The sequence below is a fragment of the Drosophila montana genome, unplaced genomic scaffold (assembly GCF_035044405.1).
Source record: "Drosophila montana isolate Dmon_TW-CO22-7 unplaced genomic scaffold, ASM3504440v1 contig_3733_1, whole genome shotgun sequence".
In the NCBI taxonomy this organism is placed as follows: domain Eukaryota; kingdom Metazoa; phylum Arthropoda; class Insecta; order Diptera; family Drosophilidae; genus Drosophila; species Drosophila montana.
The window spans coordinates 6,451,355-6,473,128 of record NW_026998620.1 but is presented as its reverse complement, the minus strand read 5'-3'; the positions used below and the strand labels follow the sequence as shown (position 1 = coordinate 6,473,128).

The 21,774-nt window shown below is 44.7% G+C and overlaps 2 protein-coding genes and 1 long non-coding RNA gene across 5 annotated transcripts in view; 2 read left to right on the top strand and 1 right to left on the bottom strand.

The window, feature by feature from the left end:
* Positions 1-30: 30 nt before the first annotated feature.
* The window catches only part of Itpr (Inositol 1,4,5,-trisphosphate receptor), a 26,039-nt gene continuing 4,295 nt past the window's right edge, over positions 31-21,774 (bottom strand). Inside the window, exons 2-21 of one of the 3 annotated variants that reach the window (XM_064693374.1) lie at positions 13,547-13,849; positions 12,206-12,276; positions 12,023-12,138; positions 11,168-11,960; positions 9,416-10,629; positions 9,178-9,353; positions 8,960-9,115; positions 8,744-8,897; positions 8,535-8,679; positions 8,438-8,464; positions 7,742-8,376; positions 6,461-6,719; positions 6,170-6,393; positions 3,311-6,112; positions 2,976-3,168; positions 2,796-2,918; positions 2,325-2,497; positions 2,098-2,262; positions 1,614-2,039; positions 31-1,551 (exon numbers count right to left, since the gene is read on the bottom strand). In XM_064693374.1, the coding sequence (XP_064549444.1) occupies positions 985-1,551; positions 1,614-2,039; positions 2,098-2,262; positions 2,325-2,497; positions 2,796-2,918; positions 2,976-3,168; positions 3,311-6,112; positions 6,170-6,393; positions 6,461-6,719; positions 7,742-8,376; positions 8,438-8,464; positions 8,535-8,679; positions 8,744-8,897; positions 8,960-9,115; positions 9,178-9,353; positions 9,416-10,629; positions 11,168-11,960; positions 12,023-12,138; positions 12,206-12,276; positions 13,547-13,647 (8,520 nt within the window). In that variant the 5' untranslated portion in view covers positions 13,648-13,849 and the 3' untranslated portion in view covers positions 31-984. The remainder of the gene's footprint in view (positions 1,552-1,613; positions 2,040-2,097; positions 2,263-2,324; positions 2,498-2,795; positions 2,919-2,975; positions 3,169-3,310; positions 6,113-6,169; positions 6,394-6,460; positions 6,720-7,741; positions 8,377-8,437; positions 8,465-8,534; positions 8,680-8,743; positions 8,898-8,959; positions 9,116-9,177; positions 9,354-9,415; positions 10,630-11,167; positions 11,961-12,022; positions 12,139-12,205; positions 12,277-13,546; positions 13,850-21,774) is intronic. The other 2 variants (XM_064693375.1, XM_064693376.1) reach the window with 2 other exon arrangements.
* The window catches only part of Nmdar1 (NMDA receptor 1), a 15,655-nt gene continuing 12,117 nt past the window's right edge, over positions 18,237-21,774 (top strand). Inside the window, exon 1 of the mRNA XM_064693382.1 lies at positions 18,237-18,332. The gene's annotated coding sequence lies outside the window, so the exon portion shown is untranslated. The remainder of the gene's footprint in view (positions 18,333-21,774) is intronic.
* On the top strand, positions 18,467-19,547 carry LOC135436377 (uncharacterized). The gene is made up of 2 exons (XR_010437510.1): positions 18,467-19,152; positions 19,217-19,547. It is a non-coding gene; the product is annotated as an uncharacterized LOC135436377 (long non-coding RNA).

Below are 21,774 nucleotides of genomic sequence, written 5' to 3'. Positions count from 1 at the left end.
TGAAAATTTCGAAATAGAACATAGACGAGATTTGTATCTATCGCATAGATGCTTTTCAAACTTATTTTAATCAATATATTAATTTCATATAATTCTACACATTATTTTTGATGTTCTTCATTTAAAGTAGTTTAATTTTAGAATAGATTCACTTAGGATATTAATTAAATGTTAGCTTATAAAAAATTAACCAACAAAACTCGTACCGTGTACAAGGTAAACAATTCGAATAGATGAAAACAAGGGAACAAATAATCACAATAATTAGTTAGTTTTGGTTGCAAATGTAATATAATAAAAAAATTCCAATATTATACATACAATTACTCTATAAAAATTAATAATTAGCTGATAAGTAACATAAAACAGCGCAAATTAACATTTAAGTAATTATTCCAATTCGCTTTGCGATAAATTGTAGTTGAAAAAGTATGCAGGTATAAAGGTGTATATAGAGATATAGTTAGATGGGGAAACAACTTGTCTAAATTGTGAAAATGCGGATCAAGAAATCCACTAAAAAACATTTCAACAGCCCTAAGTTTTCTGAGTGAGTTCAGTTTACTATATATGTATATATATATATTTGATTCTACGAATGTCCTTATGTGGTAAAGTATATAGTTGTTGTTGGTTTCGTTTGGAAATGGTCGAGTCTTAACTTCTTCCGTATTGAGCAAGTCTCTTTTAGAAAATCGGATCTAATACAACGTTAAGGCATATTCAAATTGAATAATTGATCACTTCTGGGATAACAAAGTGGAGTTGTAAGTGCAGCGGAGCAGTAAAACGTCTCCTTTCGAGTACAAAATATAATTAGAAACCCAACGGAAATATATTGAATATATTGATTCTGGTGAGATTTTAACAAGTTACTCTGGAATTTGTGGCAATACTTTAACGTTTACATCTATCTAGTGCAAGATCTACACAAGGGAATGTCTAAAATTCAATTGCTTTCAATTGACCTGCCAAATCCTTGGCTCACTGAAACGGCAACAGGCAATTGGCTGTCGTGTTAAGCAGTCCGAGGCGCTGTTTCTGTTTGCGTTGCTCCGTCATGTGATCTTTGAGCTCGTGCAGCTGCGTCGACAGATTCTTGATGAGCAGCTGCGTCTCCAGTAGCTGCGCCTGCATGCTGCGCAGCTCGATCTGCTCGCCATCGGCATCCACTGCGGCGAGGGACATGGCGCGTAGTCTTGGGAACCATTCCAATATGCCCGCCTTGACCATGGCATAGACATAGCTCTCGGGGCCAGTGAACTCCGTGGGATCCTTGACCTTGACCAACACTATGAAGTACAAGTAGTGCCACATATTGTGCTCGCTCTTGATGTGCTCCTCGAAGCTGACCGTCTTGTTGTCGAACGCCGAACGGTTGAGCGAGCAAATGAAGCAGGTCGTCTTGAGTATAGCCTCTTTCTGCTGCTTCTCCGATCTCAGGTCGGCAAACGTGTCGATGATGACGCCAAAAATTAAATTCAACACGATAATAATCACAATGAAGAAGAACAGCAGATCGTAGATGACGCGCGCCACAAAAAGACCCTCCTGCCGGGCAAACAAACATTGAATGAGATCTCTTCGATTGGCACTGAAACTTGCCAGCTTACCTTGCTCGAGGGTGCTCTAAGAATGTCACCAATGCCGCCGCCATTGCGCAGGCCCTGATTCAGTGTCGTCACAATGCACATGACCAGCGAGTCGCAGGAACGCTCCTTGGCCTCACCACTGCCGGCGGCAGCTGCAGCTGCAGCCACTGGCTGTTTGCAGACGCCCAGTTCGTCGGGCATGGCGCAGGACTCCTCGGGCGATGCTGGTACCGAGAGGGTCAATGAACCGATAGTCGAGGCAGCCTCCTGCTCTTCAAAGTCCACCGGGACGAGAAAATCATCTTTGAAGAACATATAGCCAATGATGGAGAATAGATAGACCAAAATCAATGCCAGAACGGCGGTCAAAACAATTGATCGTCCGTTCCGGGTAACCGAGCGAATCACATTGACCAGCGTCTCCTCCCGGTAGACCACATCGAAGAGCTACAAGACGCTTAGACATTAGATATATCAACATGGCAGGTAACCAGGCGCAACTTACCAGCAGGGAGTAGAAGAACGGATGGAAAATGAGTCCGCAAAAGCAAAAGGCTATATAAATGCAATGGTAGAGCAGCTGAAAGTCGGTGATGATCTTGAGGAAATGCTTTTCCAGCGTGCCCTTGTTGCCCATGATGCTAACAATATGAACGCTCTTCAGAGTCACCTGCATGGATACGTATTTAATGTTTGATATTCGGATCAGTTATTAGCTAGATAAGTACTTACCGTAACGACGCCCAGCAAACAGAGTGTCGACTCCGGGCCAAGCAGAAATATAAAACGAAGAATTACGGAGCCAATGAATGTACGTATGCCCGATTCGCGGGGTAGCGTAATTACTATAACCAGCGAAAATATCAGAATGGCCCAGAAGAGCAGCGAAATGTGCGAGCTGAGCTCTGAAAGTACAAAAGCAAAAAGTTATGATAGAAAAATGTTGTTGTTTGTGCCTCAAAAAGTATGCTATAAACATTTCAATCAAGTAACATTACCATAACATTCACTGTTAAATGTCAATGTTATTTTACATGGTAGCTGTTAGCTGTTGTGCACTCTGTCTTTTGTGCCCAAAAAATATGCTATAAACATTTCAATCAAATAACATTACCATAACATTCACTGTTAAATGTCAATGTTATTTTACATGGTAGCTGTTATAATCTCTGATTATAAATGTAATTATCTACGCATTCCTACCTGGCACAGTATTATCAAAGGGATAGAAAAAAGCCACAATCATATTGATAACAACAACGCAGTTGAAGAGTATATTGCTCCACAGGGACATGTAGCTGCTAATCCAGAAGAGCAGCGGCTGACCTGTAGAAGATGTAAAGTCTGGCTTTAAGAAATCTCCACAAAATGAATCCCACTTACTTCGCAGTTTCTTTTGCCATTTCATCTCATTGAACATCTCTTCGGCCTTGTCAAAGAAATCCGCCACCTTGGAGCCCTGATCATCGCGTTCCGCCGTGTTCAGTATTTTGATTTTCGTATCTGTTGTTAGATACTCGCAAATTTCAGGTATGGGAAAAACAATTTGTTCCAGTGTGCGATCATTGCGAACAATCTGCAAATGGGACGAAGGGAGACATTAAATTCAAAATCAGAAGAATATGACATATTCTGGTTAAAGCCTAGTTGACAACTAGTATTATGTTATCTAAATAACATTTTTATGTTATGTAAATTAGAATTTGTTCTGACTGTACCTCAATTTGGGCCGTGTGCGTTGCGTAGTACATGAGCGCCTGACTTGTTTTGGCATCGAAACTTGCCGATTGGGGATCTTCGGATGCTTTTAGTAAGGCGGCCAGTTCCTTGTTGTGCTGCGCCAGCTGGTGGCAGAGTATGTAGATGTTGTGTCCGACCTCGCGCGGACTGACCGTTGCGTCATCGTCGTCCGTTGCGGCACTCGGCTCGTCCGCATCGTCGTGCTCGTCGATGAGCTCCTCCTGGTGGTAGGCCTTGCAGGCGACCTCGACCAGCTGCTTGGGATTCATGTTGTAGAGTATGCGCTCCGCATTCTCGCTATCGCCGCGACTCTCCATGATGGCCAGCAACAGCTTGGAGGCATTATTCTTTAGCTCCAGCACCAGATCCATACGGTTCTCGCCCAGCGGATTTATGTTGTTCAATATCAGAGCGGTAATGATGTCCAGGCCGTTCGACTCGTGGGTGGCAATGCAGTTCTGGTTCTCATGGCACGGCCCCTGACAGTACTCGGTGAGCGTCTCCAGCGTCTGGTTGATCAGGGCCACGTTGTGCTCATTGATGTAGAGACCGAGCAGGCCCAGGCCGCCCGTGGTGGAGCCGCAGATGCAGTCGAGAAACATGAGCGTCTCGGAGACGAGATTGTTGTTGGTTTTGTTGTTCTGGTTGCGCAGCAGATTCTGCAGATCGGGATTATGATTCTCGCAGAGCAGCTGCAGGAAGCGCAGAATAGGCTGCATAACGAGCACCTTGTTGGACAGCTGATTGCGCTGCTCCTTGCTGTCGCGATGCTTCTCCAGCTTCTCGGCCAGTATGTCCTCCAACGGGCTGTTCACACTGATCGCCGAGCTCTCCTCGCCGGAATGTATGTTCCGCGCATTGCCATAGGCACGTGCCGTGGCCAGGCCCGCATTGTGCAGCTCCCGTTTCAGTTCGTCCGTGATGACGACGCCGTTGCTCTTGAGGCCATGCTTGCGCGAGATCTTGTCCAGCTCCAGATTGCCATCCTGCTTGTGCTCGTGCGCCTTGGCCGCAATGTCCGTGGTGTTGACGGACACCGTCGATTTGATCTCCTGCTGGGCATCCTTCATCTTCTCGAAGAAGACCTTGAAGAACGCCTGGTTCAGATCGTCGCTGAGAAACTTCTGGAACATGCCCTTCTGTATGATCGGATTGCCGCCCTCGAGCAGCGCTATGCCCAGCTCAACGGCCTCGACAAAGATGTTCGGCGAATGCACCGATTTGATGACCAGCTCTACGACCAAATCCGAGGCACCCTCGCGGTCCAGATGATTCTGCATCTCGTGCAGCGTTTTGCCAGCACGTGCCAGATACTTGGCGCCCGGTCCATGGGTGACCAAATGCAGCTGCTTGCCTGGATCGGAGGTCGCCGCAGCAGCTACAGCTGCAGCTGCAGCAGCAGCCACGGCAGCCGGCAGATGTGGATGCTCGTCCTCCAGCTTTGGCGCACTCTTGCACTGGAAGTAGCGCAGCAAGAGCGTCTCGCGCAGTGCATCGCCCTTTTCGCCATAGTTGACATCGATGGCCATCATCTCGCGCAGGGTGCGCAGCACCTTGACGCACATGCGCTCCTCCTTCTCCTCGAGCAGCTTCTCCGTGTGCTTGATCAGTTTGCGAATGAAGCCTCCGCTTTCGCAGCGCTTGCGCGCCTCGGTGCCGGCTGGGAAGAGCAGCTCGGAGCGATAGAGTATATCGACCAGCAGTGAGAGCTCCGCCTCGACGACCGGCTTCAGTTGATCCTCCAGCAAGGAGACAATGTCCTGCAGTCCCTCAATGATGGAGCGATCCCAGCGCATCAGATGGGCCGACTGTTGGGTCTCGTACTTGGGCTGCTTGGAGGCCAGCAGCCACTTGGTCGTCTGGCGCGTCAGCATCGCAGTCTTGCTGGACATATTGGCCACCTGCTGCTCCAGCTCCACGGGCAGCACAATGCTGCGCATCTTGGCCGATTCGGTCAGCGTGCGGATGCAGTTCTCCACATTGAAGCGATCCGCCAGCGACAACCACTTGCATTGGGTGAGCCGGTATGTGGCCTGCAGCAGCTGCACGAAAATCAGCTGACGGGACTGGACTATGGTGCTCTGATCGGAGAAGGGGCTGGAGAAAAAGCTGCCCAGCAAATTGGTAACGCCATTTAAGACATATGCCAGCAGCGTCTTGTTCGCGGCGGCTGTGGTGTTCGATATCAGGAGATTGAGATCCACCAGGAAGCTCTTCTCGAAGAGGCTCCACATGTGCCCGGAGGCGTAGATCTCCTTCATTTCCACCTCGGTGTCGATGTAGCAATGATTGAGGAAGTCCACATACGCTTCCTTCACCTCGGGCATGCACAGCGGATGGCAAATGATGGTCACAATGTCGTCCAGCGACAGCAGATTGTTGCACTTGATCTCCGTGTAGACGTTCTTGCCCATCGTGCAGCAGGCGAGCAGCTTCACCAGCTCCACGTGGTACTTCAGCGGGCTGTCGTCGCTGAGCGGCTGGCGGCGCTGCTGCTGCTGCTGCATCATCTGGACAAAGTGATGGAACGAGGTCTTGTCGTTGTAGAAGACCAGCACGTCCTCGCCGGCATTGATGAGCTCCTGCATCACCATGTCCTGGCACTTGCGTATGAACTGGTTTTCCGCCTTGACGATCGTCTGCAGGAACTGCAAATAGGCCACGTGCCGGCCATGGATCTCGATGCAGTGCACAAAGTGCTGTACCACCTTGTCGGTCACCTCGTTGCACAGCGCCAGATTGTCCTTGAAGATGGCGCACACTGTCTTCGCCTCGAGTATCTGGAAAAGGCGAACACATTTAACCTTCCCGTCCAATTGAAAGGATCTCGTACTCACGCCTGGATTGAGGAACAAATCGAGATGATTGTGCAGCAGCACCTGATTCTGTTGATTGCCCAGGCAGAAGTTTTGCAGGAATTCATGCGCGAGGCACATGAGCTCCTTCATCAGCACGTCGTCCTTCTCGTCATAGGGATTCTGCAGCAGATCGAGCACAACCGTGTGCACGCCCACATTGCGCAGCAGGCGCTGTTCGTGCTTCCTCGGCCTCACAATGGGACCTGAAATGGGAAATAGGAGGGAGAATTACCAAGGGGATTAGGGATCAGCTGATTGAGGATAACCCACCGGCCGTCACACAGAACTTGTTCATGCGTATGAGTATCTCCTTGACCTTCTGGTACTCGCCGCGCTGCTCCGGCGAGAGCGTGGCATCATATTCCAGACTATCCGCCCCGCCGGCGACTTCGCTGACACCCAGCTCGTCCGTCGCCTTGGCCTTGTACACCCACAGCTCCGACTTCTCCACACTCTGCCGCAATATGTCCAGGTCGGATTTGATCTGCTTGTAGGACTCCACATCGCTGTCGGAGACGAGCAGTTGCACCTGCAAAGTGAAAAGCCAAACGGAGCAGCTCAGCCAATTAGCCAATCTTCAAGAGTTTTATACTACAAATGTTCATACATACAAAATCAAAAGATCTTTCATTACGATATGCGGAATTTGTCCACTTTAGTGGCAGTTGTGTGTGTGTTAGCAGTGCGTGAGGAGTGTTAGTTGTTAGTCAGATGAGAGATGCGGTTGATTATACGGATTAGTGGCACGAGACTCGACGTCGAGTGCGAGATCAAGAGCGTTGCATGCAAACCCAAGAGAGATGAAGAATAGAATTTACAAATTAGAAAGCAACAACAAAGCAATGCCAATCTGGCAATCGGTCAACCGATTCCCTCAGATATCGTCTAGCATGCCAAAATATATACTCTATAAATATGCACTAATCAAAATGTATATAGAAATATTACTAAAGCAAGAATTTTTCCCCAATATAAAAATACATATAGATACAAAGACTCTACTTCAACAATAGAAACAAGAATGAAAGCGTATATTCGGCACACCGAAGATTGAATACCCTTGTAGAATTACGGCTTACAATAAAGCGCCTAAAACCGACAAATTGAAATGCAATAATTCGTTTTTCATCGATAATAAATAAGGGAAACCCTTGAAATATAGCTTCAGGTTGACTTTTGCAGGCTCCGAAAAAAGGTGTTTATTGGGTAATCTATATATATTGGTAATCTTCCATTCTTATAAGCTCAGATTGGCCAAGATTGAGAATTCCCTTCCATTTAATCTTAAGAATCTACATAGGCTTGTTTTTCCCAGCATTCAAAGTTTCTTAGATCGAATTGACAGTCAGATGGAGGACAGAGTCATCAATCAATCAATCAATCAATCAATCAATTAAATAAATCATTTAAATTATTTATAACCAAGCACATGCAGACGCTTTGTTAGAATCGTCTAGTAAGACTAAAACTTGAATTGAGTTCGACTTTAAAATGTGCATAAAATTAAAAACTACCTTAAAACGAGATTGAAGGGAATTAGGGCCAACCTACCTGTCTAAAGGCTTGCAACACCTCCTGGCGCTGGCTAAAGTGTCGGAAGAGCAGATGCAGTGCACCCGAGACGAGCGGCGCATAGTCGTGCATGATTAGGTGTAGGAGGACGCGCAGAAAGGTGCGTCCGCCTTGGCCATCCAAATCCAGGTTGGCCGCATCGCTGCGCTCGCAGTCAAAGATGCCCTCGGCCTGCACGCCAATCGATTCCAGATCGATATTCTTCTGGCGTGCCGCCGCCGCCGAGGCAGCTGCGGCTGCTGCAGCCATGGCAGCCTCCGCAGCGGCGATTTGCTCCGAGTCCGTGGTGCCAGCACTGGCGGGCGGAGTCTGTTCCTCATTGGGCGCGGTTTGCGTCTGGGCCAGCACCTCGGACTCGTCGAACTCGCGCTTGAATATGGAGAGCAGGCAGCTGATTCTGTAGTCCAGGCGCACATCCAAGATGAACTGCAGTATCTCGATGATCTTCAGCTTGGTGTCCATGACCAGCGGGTATTCCTTCATCAGCTGCGACACAGACTTGCGCTGCTGCAGCGCTATGGCAGGTGCCGCAATTGCCTGGCCCACGGAGCCCAATGCCAGCGAGGTCATCACCGTGCTCATGTCACCAATGGAGCGCAGCACCCCACCCTCGGCTGTGGAAGGAACATTAATGTTAGATTAGCTTAAATGTCAGGCGCTTAATTCGAAGCTCACCCTCGTTGTTCGTCTCCTCTTCGACAGCTTGTCAGGGGCAGATCAGAGAGAACTTACTCAACTAACTTAAGCTAAGTGAATCATTTTTGGTACTCACATTCAATATCCGCGTTGACATATCCCCCGCCACTTGAGGTCTCGGACACGCAGTCCAGAATGGACAGCAGCGTCTTGGTCAAGCGCAGCAGGTCGCTGAAGCTATAGAAGCCAAAGTATATCAAGTCCCTGGCCAGCTTGACCACCTGAAGGAGGATAGAATGGGAAGTAGAAATGGAGGATTAGCTTCCTTTTAGTTGTGGCACGCACCTCGAAGGTCAGCTTGTTCTGCTCCTGATCCGTGAAGAGCCACACCTTGGTGGCCACATTGCACAGATAGTTCTCGACAAATGCGATGGTCGTATTGAACTTGGCACGGCACGCCTGTTTGTTCTGATCCGGCTGCAGATTCTTGCCATCGTAGCTGCGAAAGAGAAGCTGCCATCAGCTAAAAATCTTTGAAAGCATCAAAAATCCAATACTCACTCCATTATGGACATCTTGGAGGGTATTTCGCTCCATAGTCGCGCGTATTTCACGGGCGTAACTGGCTCCTGGGGGTCACGGTCCACGTGCATGTGCAGCATCAGGCGGCAAAAGGATGCACGCAGCTCATAGGGCATCGTCTCATCGGACATGCATCTGCGGGTTAGGTTACACATTGAGCAAAGGGAATTGTTCAAGCAGTTAATGAGTTAACCCACTTTAGTATCAGATCGATGTCCAGTTGGGGCGAGAGCCTGTTCAGGGCCAGGTACTGACGGTTCAGGCACATGTTCGAGAACAGATTCAGCTGATGGCGATAATAGTTCAATATGGCCGCCTCCTGTTCGCAGCCGTCGGCCACGCTGTTGGCCAGATCCGCCATGGAGCGCGATGACTAAAAACAAATCAAAATAAATGGAATTAGGGAAAGTGAGAAATGAGAAATGGAAAACTTACCGGTTGCCCCTTCCACTGCAAATGTATCTCGTACTTCTCGCCCGGCAGGCCGGCATCTTCGCCGTTCAAGCTGGCACTGTCCCAGGTGGTCGTGGTGGAGTTGGACTGCAGATCGGAGCGATCCTCGTCGTCGCCCGCGACCTCGGTGAGCGTGGCGAGGCACACATCCTCGGAGGCGCCCTTGTAGCAGCGGACGGCAGCGTCGCCGCGTAACGCCTTGATCTGTGTGTCGATCAGTATGTCGACGTTCTTGTCGCTGAGCACGCTCTTGCAGATCAGCTCCTGGGTGACGGCAATGGCCTTGCGATTCGAGACGCACAGATCGGACAGATAGTCGAGGAAGCGCGAGTCCCAGTTGTGCATATTCTTGCGCACGAGCCCGACAAAGGTCTCGATCTCGGCAGCCGTGATGTGCTTCTCCAGCAGCTTGCGATTGTTGTGCAGCAGCGCGGTGATTGTGTCCTCGGCCAGGATGTCGTAGCCGATCTGCTTCTGCATCAGGCCAAAGTGCTTGGCAATGTACTCCTGGTTCTTGCGGTAATCCTGCTGCGACAGGCGCAAAATGCGATAGCACAGCCTGAATATGTTCTTGTAGGGCGCGTTCTTCGGATCGCTGAGCTCGTCCAATCGCAGGAACGGCCCTTCGCCCGCTGTGTGCTCCTGGAAGGGACCGTGCAAGATCTTGAACAGCTGCTTGAGGATGTACTGCTCGCGCAGCAGCTTCTGGCGATCGCGTATGGGATTCTTGATGGTAAACTCCAGCGCCTTGGTCTTGTTCTGCTCGTTCTCCATGCCGGCTATGAAGTACACGATGTCCTGCAGCAGCGAGATGAGAGCGCGCCGCTCATTGATCGATATGCTGCCATTGTCCAGCTTGCTGGTCACCATGGCCAGCACCTTGCACGCATCGTTGGCAAAGTCCAGGTCGCGCACCTCCACCGGCGACACGGGTATCAACGCAAAGGCCTCCTTGTCCTCCTTGATGGGCGAGCAGCAAACCTTGGACATGACCGGCTTATCGTCGTCCACATCGATGGGTATCGACGTCGCATGCACCCACGTGTTCGAGCAAATGTGCTGCAGTCGCACATAGCTCGACTGCGGCACCAGGCTGTCCGGCCGGGCCATTGTCGTCGCATCCAGCACAAACACAGAGGCGATGTCCGCCGAATAGGGCACCGAGACCAAACGATATAGCTTGCCTTTCGGTTTCTCTGTGAAAATGCAAATTGATCAGTTCTAGAAAACATCTTTAATTCAGATTTTAATGCTTTCCACCCATTTTCCACTCTTGCAGGCGAGTTCCGCTGTGGGCGGAATGCCTACGCCTACTGGCTCTTATATATACTAGCTCTTTTTTAATTGGTCGGCTGATTGTGGAATTATCTATTTAATCGCTGAGCTCTGTACCACCTAGTCTTAAAGATAACCTAATTAAAAAGCTCCGGATTCGAGTCCTCAAATGAGACGTGATTAATACAGTGTCGCAGATGAAGATTTCTCTGTGAAAATGCAAATTGATCAGTTCTGGAAAACATCTTAAATTCAGTTTTTTATGCTTTCCACCCATTTTCCGCTCTTGCAGGCGAATTCCGCTGAGCGTGGAATTCAACAGAAAAGAAGTATTCGCCTACTGGCTTTTAAATATATACCAGCTCTTTTTTAATAGGTCAGCTGACCTTGACCGATACATGACCCAGATGAAGATAGATCTGACACAGGTAAAAGAAGCTAACATCGTTTGGGACCTACCATTCAGGGTGGAGTTCATTGTGGAGCTGAGTCCCGAGTCTTTGCTGCAGTCGCCCAGCAGGGACTCATGAGCATTGGCAGCGATTGTGCCGGCGGCCACATCGGATTCGGACTCGGCAGCCAAATAGTGACCCGTCGCCAGATGCTTGAAGCGATACAGCGAATTCCAGTCACCGGCGCCACCTCGACACGAGTCGTGCTGCACCACCTCGATCTCCCAGAGCGCTTTGCTGCTGGTCGCCGCCGTGGCGCTGGTGCGACCCGTGGTGCGCAGGAAGACATGGTACTGCTTCTTGTACTCGTCCATGGTGAGAAACTTTTCCTGCTCGGCGTGAAAGAGACGCACTACGTCGCCGCCCTTGAGTATGTGCTCTTGGTTCTCCTTGTGCTCCATGAACAGCGAAATTTTCCACGATGTGGATGAATTGAGTACGTTGACCTCCTTACAGCCGGGATTGTCGGGCAGCTCATAGTTGGCGGCCACGTGCAGATTCTGCTGATCCGCGTTCACCGGACTGAGGATAACCTTGTCGCCCACCACGACATAGTCGCCAATGGAGCGCAGCTTGTAGAAGGGCTTAATGTAAAACCAAGAGCCCTCATTGCCATTCGCATCCAAATAGACACGCATCGCATTCTTCTCCAGCAGCGAGGGCAGCCGCTTGTTAACCGTCAGATACTTGTTCGACTTCAAGTGGAGCAGCTGCACCACAGCCCGGCCGTACTGTATGAACGTGCCCAGCAGCTTTTTGTTCTCCGTTTCGTTCTGCTTCTTCTCAATCTCTGCGGCATGCTACCAAGGGGGAATATACTGTGAAGGGGTCTCGTATTGAACTCTAACTCGATGGAGCTTACGTGCAAACGCTTCAGCAGATTGGGATCTGTGTTGGAGCTGGCCGACTGCTTGGCCGCCTTCCAGAACTGCTTCTGCGCCGAATACCGGTTCATGGGGCATATTTTGATGAGGCAATCTGCAAAGCGAGTGCAATAAGTAGCATTAACTAGAGTTAGTCGAGCAATTAAGTATTTAATGCGCACCTCGAAACTTTTTGGGCGGACAACTCAAATCTCCAGCCTCGGGGCACACAACGGTTCGATCATCCACCAGACTGTTGAGTATTAATAAAAATATAAATCTTAAGAGTTTTTTCGATTATAATCAATCAATATTAAAACATGATATGATATGATATGATATGATATTAGCAGAGGTAGCATTTGGATTAGTTATCAATTAAATTCTCCCAATACACGTTCTATCTAGAATTAATGGATCTAAGCTAAAACTTCTTTTAATAACTTATGGTTTTAGGTTTAAATGTAGACCTTTTTAAAAATGGGTATAATGTATTTGTGCAAATGTTTTTAACAGGCGGAAAAAAGCATCTCCGAAACCATAAAATATATATATTCCTAATCAGCATCAATAGCCGAGTCGATCTAATCATGTTCGTATGAACGCAAGGATCTTAGAACCTATAAGAGCTAGAACCTTGAAATTTGGAATGTAGGTGCTCCTAATGCATGCGCAGATCGAGTTTGTTTCCGAAATTTTGTTTTTTGAGCCATCTCGTAAGTTATAAGAGCTAAAGTCTCCAAATTTGGCATGTTGCTTCTAGAATAGTATATACATATCAAGTATCTTTCATTTTATAGCTATCGCGACCTCCACCCCCCCGCTACTACCTCATAGATATAAATCCTATAAATAAAACAATTTATACTGCCCACCAATATAAGCCACAATTTAAATGCAATTGACTTTTTGATAACATACAAATATTCTATAGCTCAATAAGATCTACTGTAGAAAAGTTCATCAAGATCGGTTAAGAAACACAGCAGTTATTAAAGAAAACGTGCTTTGGCTGGCAGCCAGCGCAATTGCAAGAATTTCTGTATGCATCTGCATTTGGTGTTGGAAGAAGAGGGTTCAGGGTATCCCCTAGAGCCTCTTACTTATTACTTATGCACATAATTGTAAGCTTCTTGCAGGCTAATTCGTGGACCTGCTTGCTGGTTCTAATTGATTTTGGATATTGTTCATGTTTAGCTAAAGGTCTGGAGTTAATGAAATTTTGTAATTTGATAAACAACATCTTTGCAGCTAGATGATTTGAACCGAATTTCTTATAATGATGTTGCTAGTACCGAATAATTGTTAAATGCTAATAAGTAAACCCCACATAGACGTTCTGCTTCTATCGACACCTAAGCAAGAGGATAAGTCGCATTGCCACCAAACAGTTGGCTGGCTACACTCAAATATCCTCAGCTGAAATGCCATTCAACTGCGAGTACTTTTGGTTATAACATATATGAGTGCGAGTGCAGCGAGTGGGACGAGTGTCCTACAAGCATGTGACAAATGGTACTCACCCGAGTGTGCTCAAGAAACCGCAAACGCTGCCCTCCGCATAGAGTGAAACAATGTCGCCCAAGTGGAGGAAGCTCGCCGAGCCAATTATATTGTCGCCCATGTCGGAGGATGTGGGCCGCAGCCGCAGCAGATTCTCGGGTTGTGTGGCAATTGGCGATGGGTGGTATCCGCCTGCTCCCGACTCTCCCGGCTCTCCCGACTCAGCTTTGATTGCCTTTGTTTTGTTTGTAGCCGGTTATGCGAGTTAATTGCAAAGATTTGTCGCTCTCCTCGTTGTCGCTGTGTGTGCTGTGCGCTGTGTCCTGTGTATAAAAACAAATATATATTTATATACTAATATGAGCATTATTGTTGTAAGCAATCACATGGGCGCCTTTTACTCTAATTACATGACATAACCCAGTTATAATTAGCTATCGAATTACTTTTATCAGCAGGTTTACTGCCATTGACCCACAGAGCTGTCGGTGTGTATCTAAACAGTTTTCGGGCGTTACGCCATTTGGGGCGTGTCGCCAGATAATTTATTCATAAATCATATGCCCACCACTTTCTCATTTCTCCAACATGGACACACATGTCGCTTCACAGCGGGCATATTGGCTGTGGGAAGCTTTGTGTTCCGTTTGGTTTTGTTTATAAAAAATAAAATCTATCAGTCGAATGAGCCAGGAACTGAACTGAACTAAAATTTTTTCTTTCAATTTTTTCATATAAATAATTCTAGTTATATTCCTTTACTAATTGAAAGGGTAAAAGCTTGAGCTGGCAGCGCATAGCTGGCTTTATTAGAAAAAGGTGCAGGGTATCTTCGAGTCGGGCACTCCCAACTGCTTCTACCTGTTACATATATGAACAAAAAAACATTATTTCGCTTTTTTCTTTCCGTTTCATATGTACACAGACTAAAATGAAAACAATATTATCTATGTGTATCCATACAATGAAAAGGTAAGCAGAAATTAAATAGAAATAATTTTTTGTTGGACTCTTCAGTCCTTTGGACAACATGTCGTATACCTAATGTTTCTTGTGCTCTCCACTGTTGAAGCTTTTTTTGTGAGTGGTTTAATTTATGAAAAAAATAAAATAAAAATATGATTAGCTAATATATTTAAAATTCTGTTATAAAAGAATTTCCAAAATAATGTTCATATATTTGTATTCTATTACAAGGTATTAACTATCTTTTTTCTCGAAATTTATTTTTCACTTAATTTCCAAGAATTTTTCCTGACGTTTTCCGACATAGCTGCGAATTTTTCAAATAAGATTTTCGTTTTTTATTATTTTGACTTTTCTGTCCATTGACTTTTCAGCCCGTTGGACAACGGTTCGTATGCTTAATATTTAATATGCTCTGCTTTTGTTATGGGAAATGTTTTAGTCCAGAACTTGATGTTTTGGCTATGTAAGTTTGTCGTTTGCTTTAACGATTCATTTACACAGTACGCTTCTTTTTTTTTATGATTTGTGTCTATTGTCCATAGATAATGGCTAGATACGAACTAAAAGCTGAGGGAGACAAAGTGCCATAAAAAAATTGCCATAAAATTGTATGCACATCGGGGGAGAGAGAAACAAATGTGATGGGTTTTATTGTTTTACAGTTTTAATGGCAGCATGCCACATTGATTTTTACAAAGTCACAAATTGTTGTCCCTTGTTAAATGTACCAGAATCTTAGCAAACTTTTGGGACATGTGCTTGATGTTTGTAGAAGAATAATACGTAAGGTAAATGAGATATAAACAAGTTGAAAGTATCTCAAAGTAACTCGCTACTTACATGATACAACCAGCAAGATAAACAAATAATCAATAAAATACATGAAATTTCCTGATTCCATTCGCTGAGTTATTAACTATTAAACATGTGATTATTTTTGTTCGGCTCGGTCAACGGCATTCTGCGATTTTTATTACAGCCGCAGACCATAATCTTGAGCAATGCTTGGAATATTCGATAGATGCCTGTGTGTGTTCCCCTGTTGTATGCTGTGTGTGTGTGTGTGTGTGTGTGTGTGTTTATCAACAAGCCACAGCACTGGAATAATAATTAGTTGCAAGAAATTGGACAGAAACGAAGATGAGTATTAGTGAATGTATATACATATATATTGGCTTGTCAGACATAATGACAGGTAATTAGTACAGGAACAAGAACCATTGTCAATTTCCTGGCCGTCTTCGGCATTCCGATTGGGATTTGGGCATGCTAATTAGAATAAATCTCTAGCCGGCAGCTTTTCCCACGTGCGCACATTTATGTTGGTGGCAGCCATGTCAAACAGGAAATTAAAATTTCATAACTCTGTGCAGGCAGTTAGGCACTTGATGTGGGTAAGAAATATCAGGGAATACCGAGAGGAGAGCAGGCGGGGGCCACCTTTGTAGCTGCGATGCTGCAGCGTGTGGCATGTGGCAGGATATGAAACATGCCCGACTTGTTGGCCAACAGGAAAGTGTGGCAAGCAATTGTGTTCCTACGACAAAGGCGAGTTTTCCTAATCAGCTGGCTCAGCTGGGGCGCATCATGCATTCCTTATGGTCAGGGGTATTCGCACAGTTTTTAGTGGATTTTCACAGACATGAAACGTGCTTAAATTTGTTAACACACAATAATAAATTACAGACGTTTGCGTTTATCATCTATTGCTCAAAGCTGCGAGGCGATTGAAGTGGAATTTATTTAGCATAGCATTAAAATAATTAACAAACAATTCAATCAAATTACGCGCTCAATCACAACAATCAAACAGCTTCCCACGCATATGGATAGGCAGAGTTGTGGTATGTCTACATACATACATCTATTATGTGAGTGTATGTGTGTGTGTGTGTGTGTGTGTAACGATGTATACACATGCCTGTGAGGCGGCGGCAGTTTAGATATTTGCCTATTTCTCTTCTTTTTTTTTTTTTTTTGCTGCTGACGGATGCTGGCAGAGCCTCCGCATACCAACACACGGACACACACACGGACACGGACAGCTCACTTTTCTGTTTGCCAGGTGTACATTTTCATGCTCGAGGGAAAACCACTTACAAATATCTTCACAAATTGTTGTTTCTCGAATATAAACAAGGCGCAACAAATTTATATATATGTTTCTTTTTCACTATAGATTTTTAGTTGGAGTCGTCAATAAATAATTGATGATTTTATTGGGACTTTAAATTTTTTTTTTTTTCGGATGCTACACGGCGCGACCGCAAAAAAACAAATGCTTAAAAGAACGTCAACGTCCGACAGACGACGGCGACAGACGACGGCGACAGACGACGGCGACCCACAAGAGGCCAGCGCTCAATTGAAAATGCTGGAAAAGCTTATGCGTAGAGTCGCTGCCAAAAAGCTCAGGCGAGCGGCGAAAGCTTCACAATGTAAGGCAGTGTGCCGTGCTGTGTCGTGGGTGGAGCTTTTTGGGTGTGTTTTTTTTTTGTTCGCAGCAGCTGCTGTTGTTCTTGTTGTTGTTGTTGGCTCAAACATATTGCACACACAACTTTTGCTTTCATTCATGTTTGCTTGTTGCCGCTGTCGCTGCCGCTGCCCTCCTCCGTCTTTGCTTGCACGCTTTACGCATCAGCGCGGCGAATTAGCTTTCTCAGTTGTGCATAGTTTGGCCTCTCGCTTTATGCATTCGCATGAGCGCCGCTGATGGGGCGTGTGCAAATTTGATTTGGCTTCAACAAAGACGACGATGAAGATGACTTAGCATGTCTAATGCATATGCAATTGCATTTTCCGGGTCAAGGTCATGATTAACTTAAGACTCGCTGTGGTTGTGTGTGTGTGTTGTTTGTTGACGCTTCAGAGCCTGTTGCTGTTTTCGAGTGGCTTTTGCACATTAGCTGAATGCAAAGATTGACAAATGACTTGAAAATGGATTGGGCTCAAGGAGTACTTGAAGGTCTGGAATTGTCCACTTAAGCTTTCGCATTAGCAAGCAGTTTTGTCACAGAAATACAGATATGGGTTAAAAACTCTTCTGACTGATTTTTAGGCCGCATATTTTAAATACATCTTCGCAGTTTCTTAACTATGACTATAAGTATTTTGACAATAAAAGAATGAGTTAGGAAAGTTAAGCCTTTTTTATAGACGATAAACGGCTCGACATTGAGTGACCGCGCTTAACAAGAGTCGCATGACTTTCAGACAAATTTCGAAGCGGCATTCTTATCGGACTGTCAATGCACTAATCTAATCAGACAAATTATAGCAAATGCAAATTAAAAACCAATCAATTTTAAACTAGATTAAAAACCCTCAACTAGCTTGAACACACACATGCTTTCTGCTATATGCGTCCTGCTTGCACACACACATGCGTTATGCGTGCTGCATGCGTGCGGCAAAAGCAACGTCACAAAGCACAAAACAAACGCCACAAGTGGTCGGCGCAATGTGCTGGCGTTGACAGCGACATCAGCAGCGATGTCGACTGCGACTGCGACGCGGACGAACGCACGTGCGAACGGTAAAAACAGCTGTGCGCCGAACGAAAATAACAAAGCGTAAGTCGGTAAAAACAATAGACGAATGTTTGTTTACATGCACTGGGCGCAGGCGTAGCGCAGCTTTCGTTAAGCTTGAAAAGCTGCACGAAAAAAGCTGCTTGGCAACGCGAAAGCTCCGCAGCACAGGCAAAAGTTTTCGCAGTCAAAGGGGATAATCAGTAGTAAAGCGTCGCGCCAGGCGCAAAGTTGTGACCAGCAGTCCAACAGCGGCAGCGACTGAGCCAAAGGCAGAGCCATCGAGTGTACATTGCGTAGCGACACGGTGCGTATGGGAATCGTGGTAAGCACAGGCCGCGAGTGAACTCTGGCAGCCTCCGCCGCCGCCGCCGTCGCCGTCGCCGCTAGCCATTGGTTATGCATGTGAAATAAAATGATAGAAATGAGAAAAGCTTGTGCTTTTATAAACTTGTAATAAAACACGACAGCAACACGAAAACTGAAACAAAAGAAATTAAAATCTATTTTGTTCAAGACAAAAATTTACAGTGAAAGTTGAGGCAGCACAGCCCCAAAAACTCTGGACCAAGAAGGATAAAAGTTCTATGTGCCTGTGCCTGTGCCTGTGCGTGTGCGTCTGTGCGTCTGTGTATGTGTGAGTGAGCGTGTGTGTGTGCGCGACAGCAAAAGGAATAGAGAAAGCAAAGCATCCCGTAGGAGTGGCACACATACAAAAGTGTTTGCATAACTTAAGGCGCCCGCTACCCTGCGCGCATATACACATACATATATACGTATTGGTGTGTGTGTATATAGAGCCAATATAATGTGATTAAAGGCAAGTCCGAATCTCTGTACAAAAGGAATTGATACCAAATATAGGACAAATGCTGCCTGGTGGTTATTGTGAACCAAAAATAAATACACAATAGCATCGGAAATTTTCAGTGATATGATTTAAAGGCGTGGCTGCTGTCTGGGACAACTCTCAATCGCAATGGATCCGCCCAGGACGGCCTATAGCCTTGTCTTCTGTGCTGTCATGAGTACACTGATTATTATACTTGGTTACGTTATTTACATCATATACACTTTTTGCTACGGGTACGCTGAAGCAGAATTTCGCAGTCGATTTTTCGCGCTCTGTATGCATTCATCCAAACTCCATTCCCAGATATAATTTATTAAGTTATTTCCTTTTCCCTATAGGGGCTAATAACACTGTAGAAGATGATAGCTTTGCGTCAGTATGGTTCCGATATAGCTACGATTAATGCAATTTCGCTGTTGATTGTGCAAAGAAGAAAAACTGAAATATTTGTGCTGGAATTCAAGAATAATATCCTTTCAAAAAAAAATTGCATCCATATGCTCGTATTCCAACGTATGTGTACACATACTTGTAACATATGCTAGCATAAATCCTTAAAACACAACAACAACTTTTATAAAACTGTAAAACTATGATCTCCAAATTAATTGTATCGATAAAGAGAAAAGATGGTTAAGAACAATAAATTACGTGTTTATGACAAGCAAATGGAACCTTCTAGATTATATTCCGAGCTCCTACTTTGATTTATATATTCTTGTTCAGGCGAGGCGTGGCACTTTGTATTGGTTGTCATTGATTATCATCATTGAAAGAAAATGAATTAATGGAATATACAATAATATTGTGAAGTTTTATATGCTTTTATTATATCTTTGCCTTGAGCAGCAAACAGGAGTCCGTATTTCTGTTGGATATTCCCACAATGAGCTGTATCCAATCCTTTGATATAACCCTAAATAATTATTAGACTACATGAAAAAATAGCCTTGAACATTCGTATTTCTACTTCGTTTCAATTCGAAGCCCATAAAAACCTTAACAACAATCAACGAGCGAAAAAATGGATTTCCACACAAATAACTAGAGTCAACAATGTTAAACAGGCGAGTGGCAAGGACGTGTCGTCCGGATGCCAATAAACAGCTTAAAGGTTCGATCAATTCAATGGAGCGCAACGGGAACACAACATATGTTAAGCAATTCGTGTGTGCAAAATGGGATAGAAAATTGCCCCAAAAATAAAGTGAGTGAGTGCAATATTTTCGAACAAGAAATACCCTCGATAAACACGCTGAAAACAAATTCCGGAACGGTTCCGAGCACGGTAAATCAATACGAAAAAAAAGCACTTTTAATCAAACCCCGAACTGGATTAGATGAATGTAGATCCGTGCAACGGAATCATATATTTTTGAAAAACTGTTTTGGTTCCTAGCAATTCATATTTGGATACCTAAAAATTGAAGTGAATTATGTTAATATAAACAATTTAGTTGCTCTGATTAAAAGTGAAAATGCAGGTTCACATATGTGCAAAAAATTAGCTTAATGAACCGAGCCTTAAAGTGAGACCCTGGTTCGAATCGTGAGCCGAATCAATTATGCAATCATCATAAAAAGCTCTTTAAACACGTTGTGTATTATAAGATACACACACACACAAACACACACACATACTCAGTACAAACACAACGCTTTAGCAAATGGTCCTCGCTTTGCTGCTTGCCGTTGTCCTTTGCTTCTTTATTGGCTTTGGCAGCTTTAGAACTAAAACCGGCGAACAATGAAAGGGTTAAAGGTTAAAGCAACAGGAGCAGAGCGGCGACTTTCAAAGTTTTAGGCATTGATTGAAGCTTTTGTCTGAGCGACACTTTGGGGAATTGCCTTGTTTCGATTCCGCACCATTGCCCTCTCCCTGGTTAACCCGCCAGTTCAAACCCAGTTGCCATAAAACAATTGTCGTTTATTTAGGGAAAATTCAATTATATATGAGTGAACCAAAATTTGTGCAGCACATCCTGTTTGTGCTCAACATGAGCTCCAGGATATCCTGCCAATTTGATTGCATCCGCGCCCAGACCAGAGACCGAGAGACCGAGCCACATGCATTCAGTTCAAATTATTCGACATATATAAACCTTTTTATCGTGGCACCTGTTTGGGAATATTTGTAGCTCTCAATTGCGATTGATTCTCTGGCGAATTTCGAAAAAAAATTAATATATATACATATAAATGCAGGCCCACAATAGTCAAAAATTATTACAATATTGTTTCAGTTAAATATATTTCCCAAATTCGAGAAATGTGTTTCTTTAGTATATAAATTAAGAGCACATTTGAATGATATTTGAGACTAAAGTTGGCCGTGTTTTCTTTTTTGTGACAGGCACGAGTTCGACTCAACACGACTTACAAATAATAGAATTGAGATAATTTGACTTCAGTAAATAAGAAATAAGAAATAAATAAGAAACCAATTTAGCTTAAAGATATTTTTCCAAATTTAATTGCATTTTCGGATGATTCTTCTCATATAAACTATATAATATAGTACTTCCAAGCTATTGAGATTTTGTTCAATTAATATTGATTTTGTTAAGTTAAGTTTGGTCAAGACATTTTAATCAACAACACGAAGGAAACTCAATTTTCGCAATGTCTTGAATATATGAATCAAGAATATATGTACCCTTTTAAAGGGTATAGTTATAGGGTGTATAATCCTTTAACAGAAATCCTTTCTGGAAATGAAAAATCGAGGATGGCAAACGATATGTGATTATTTATATAGAAGCAACGAGTTCTATAAGTTTGACAGAAGATATTTAGATTAAAAGAATACTTTCATGAACTGCGGTTTATTTTCCTCATTAAAGTCTTTAAGCCTTGCACAAGGTGCTTTAACTAAAGTTATTTTTTTCGAATTTAA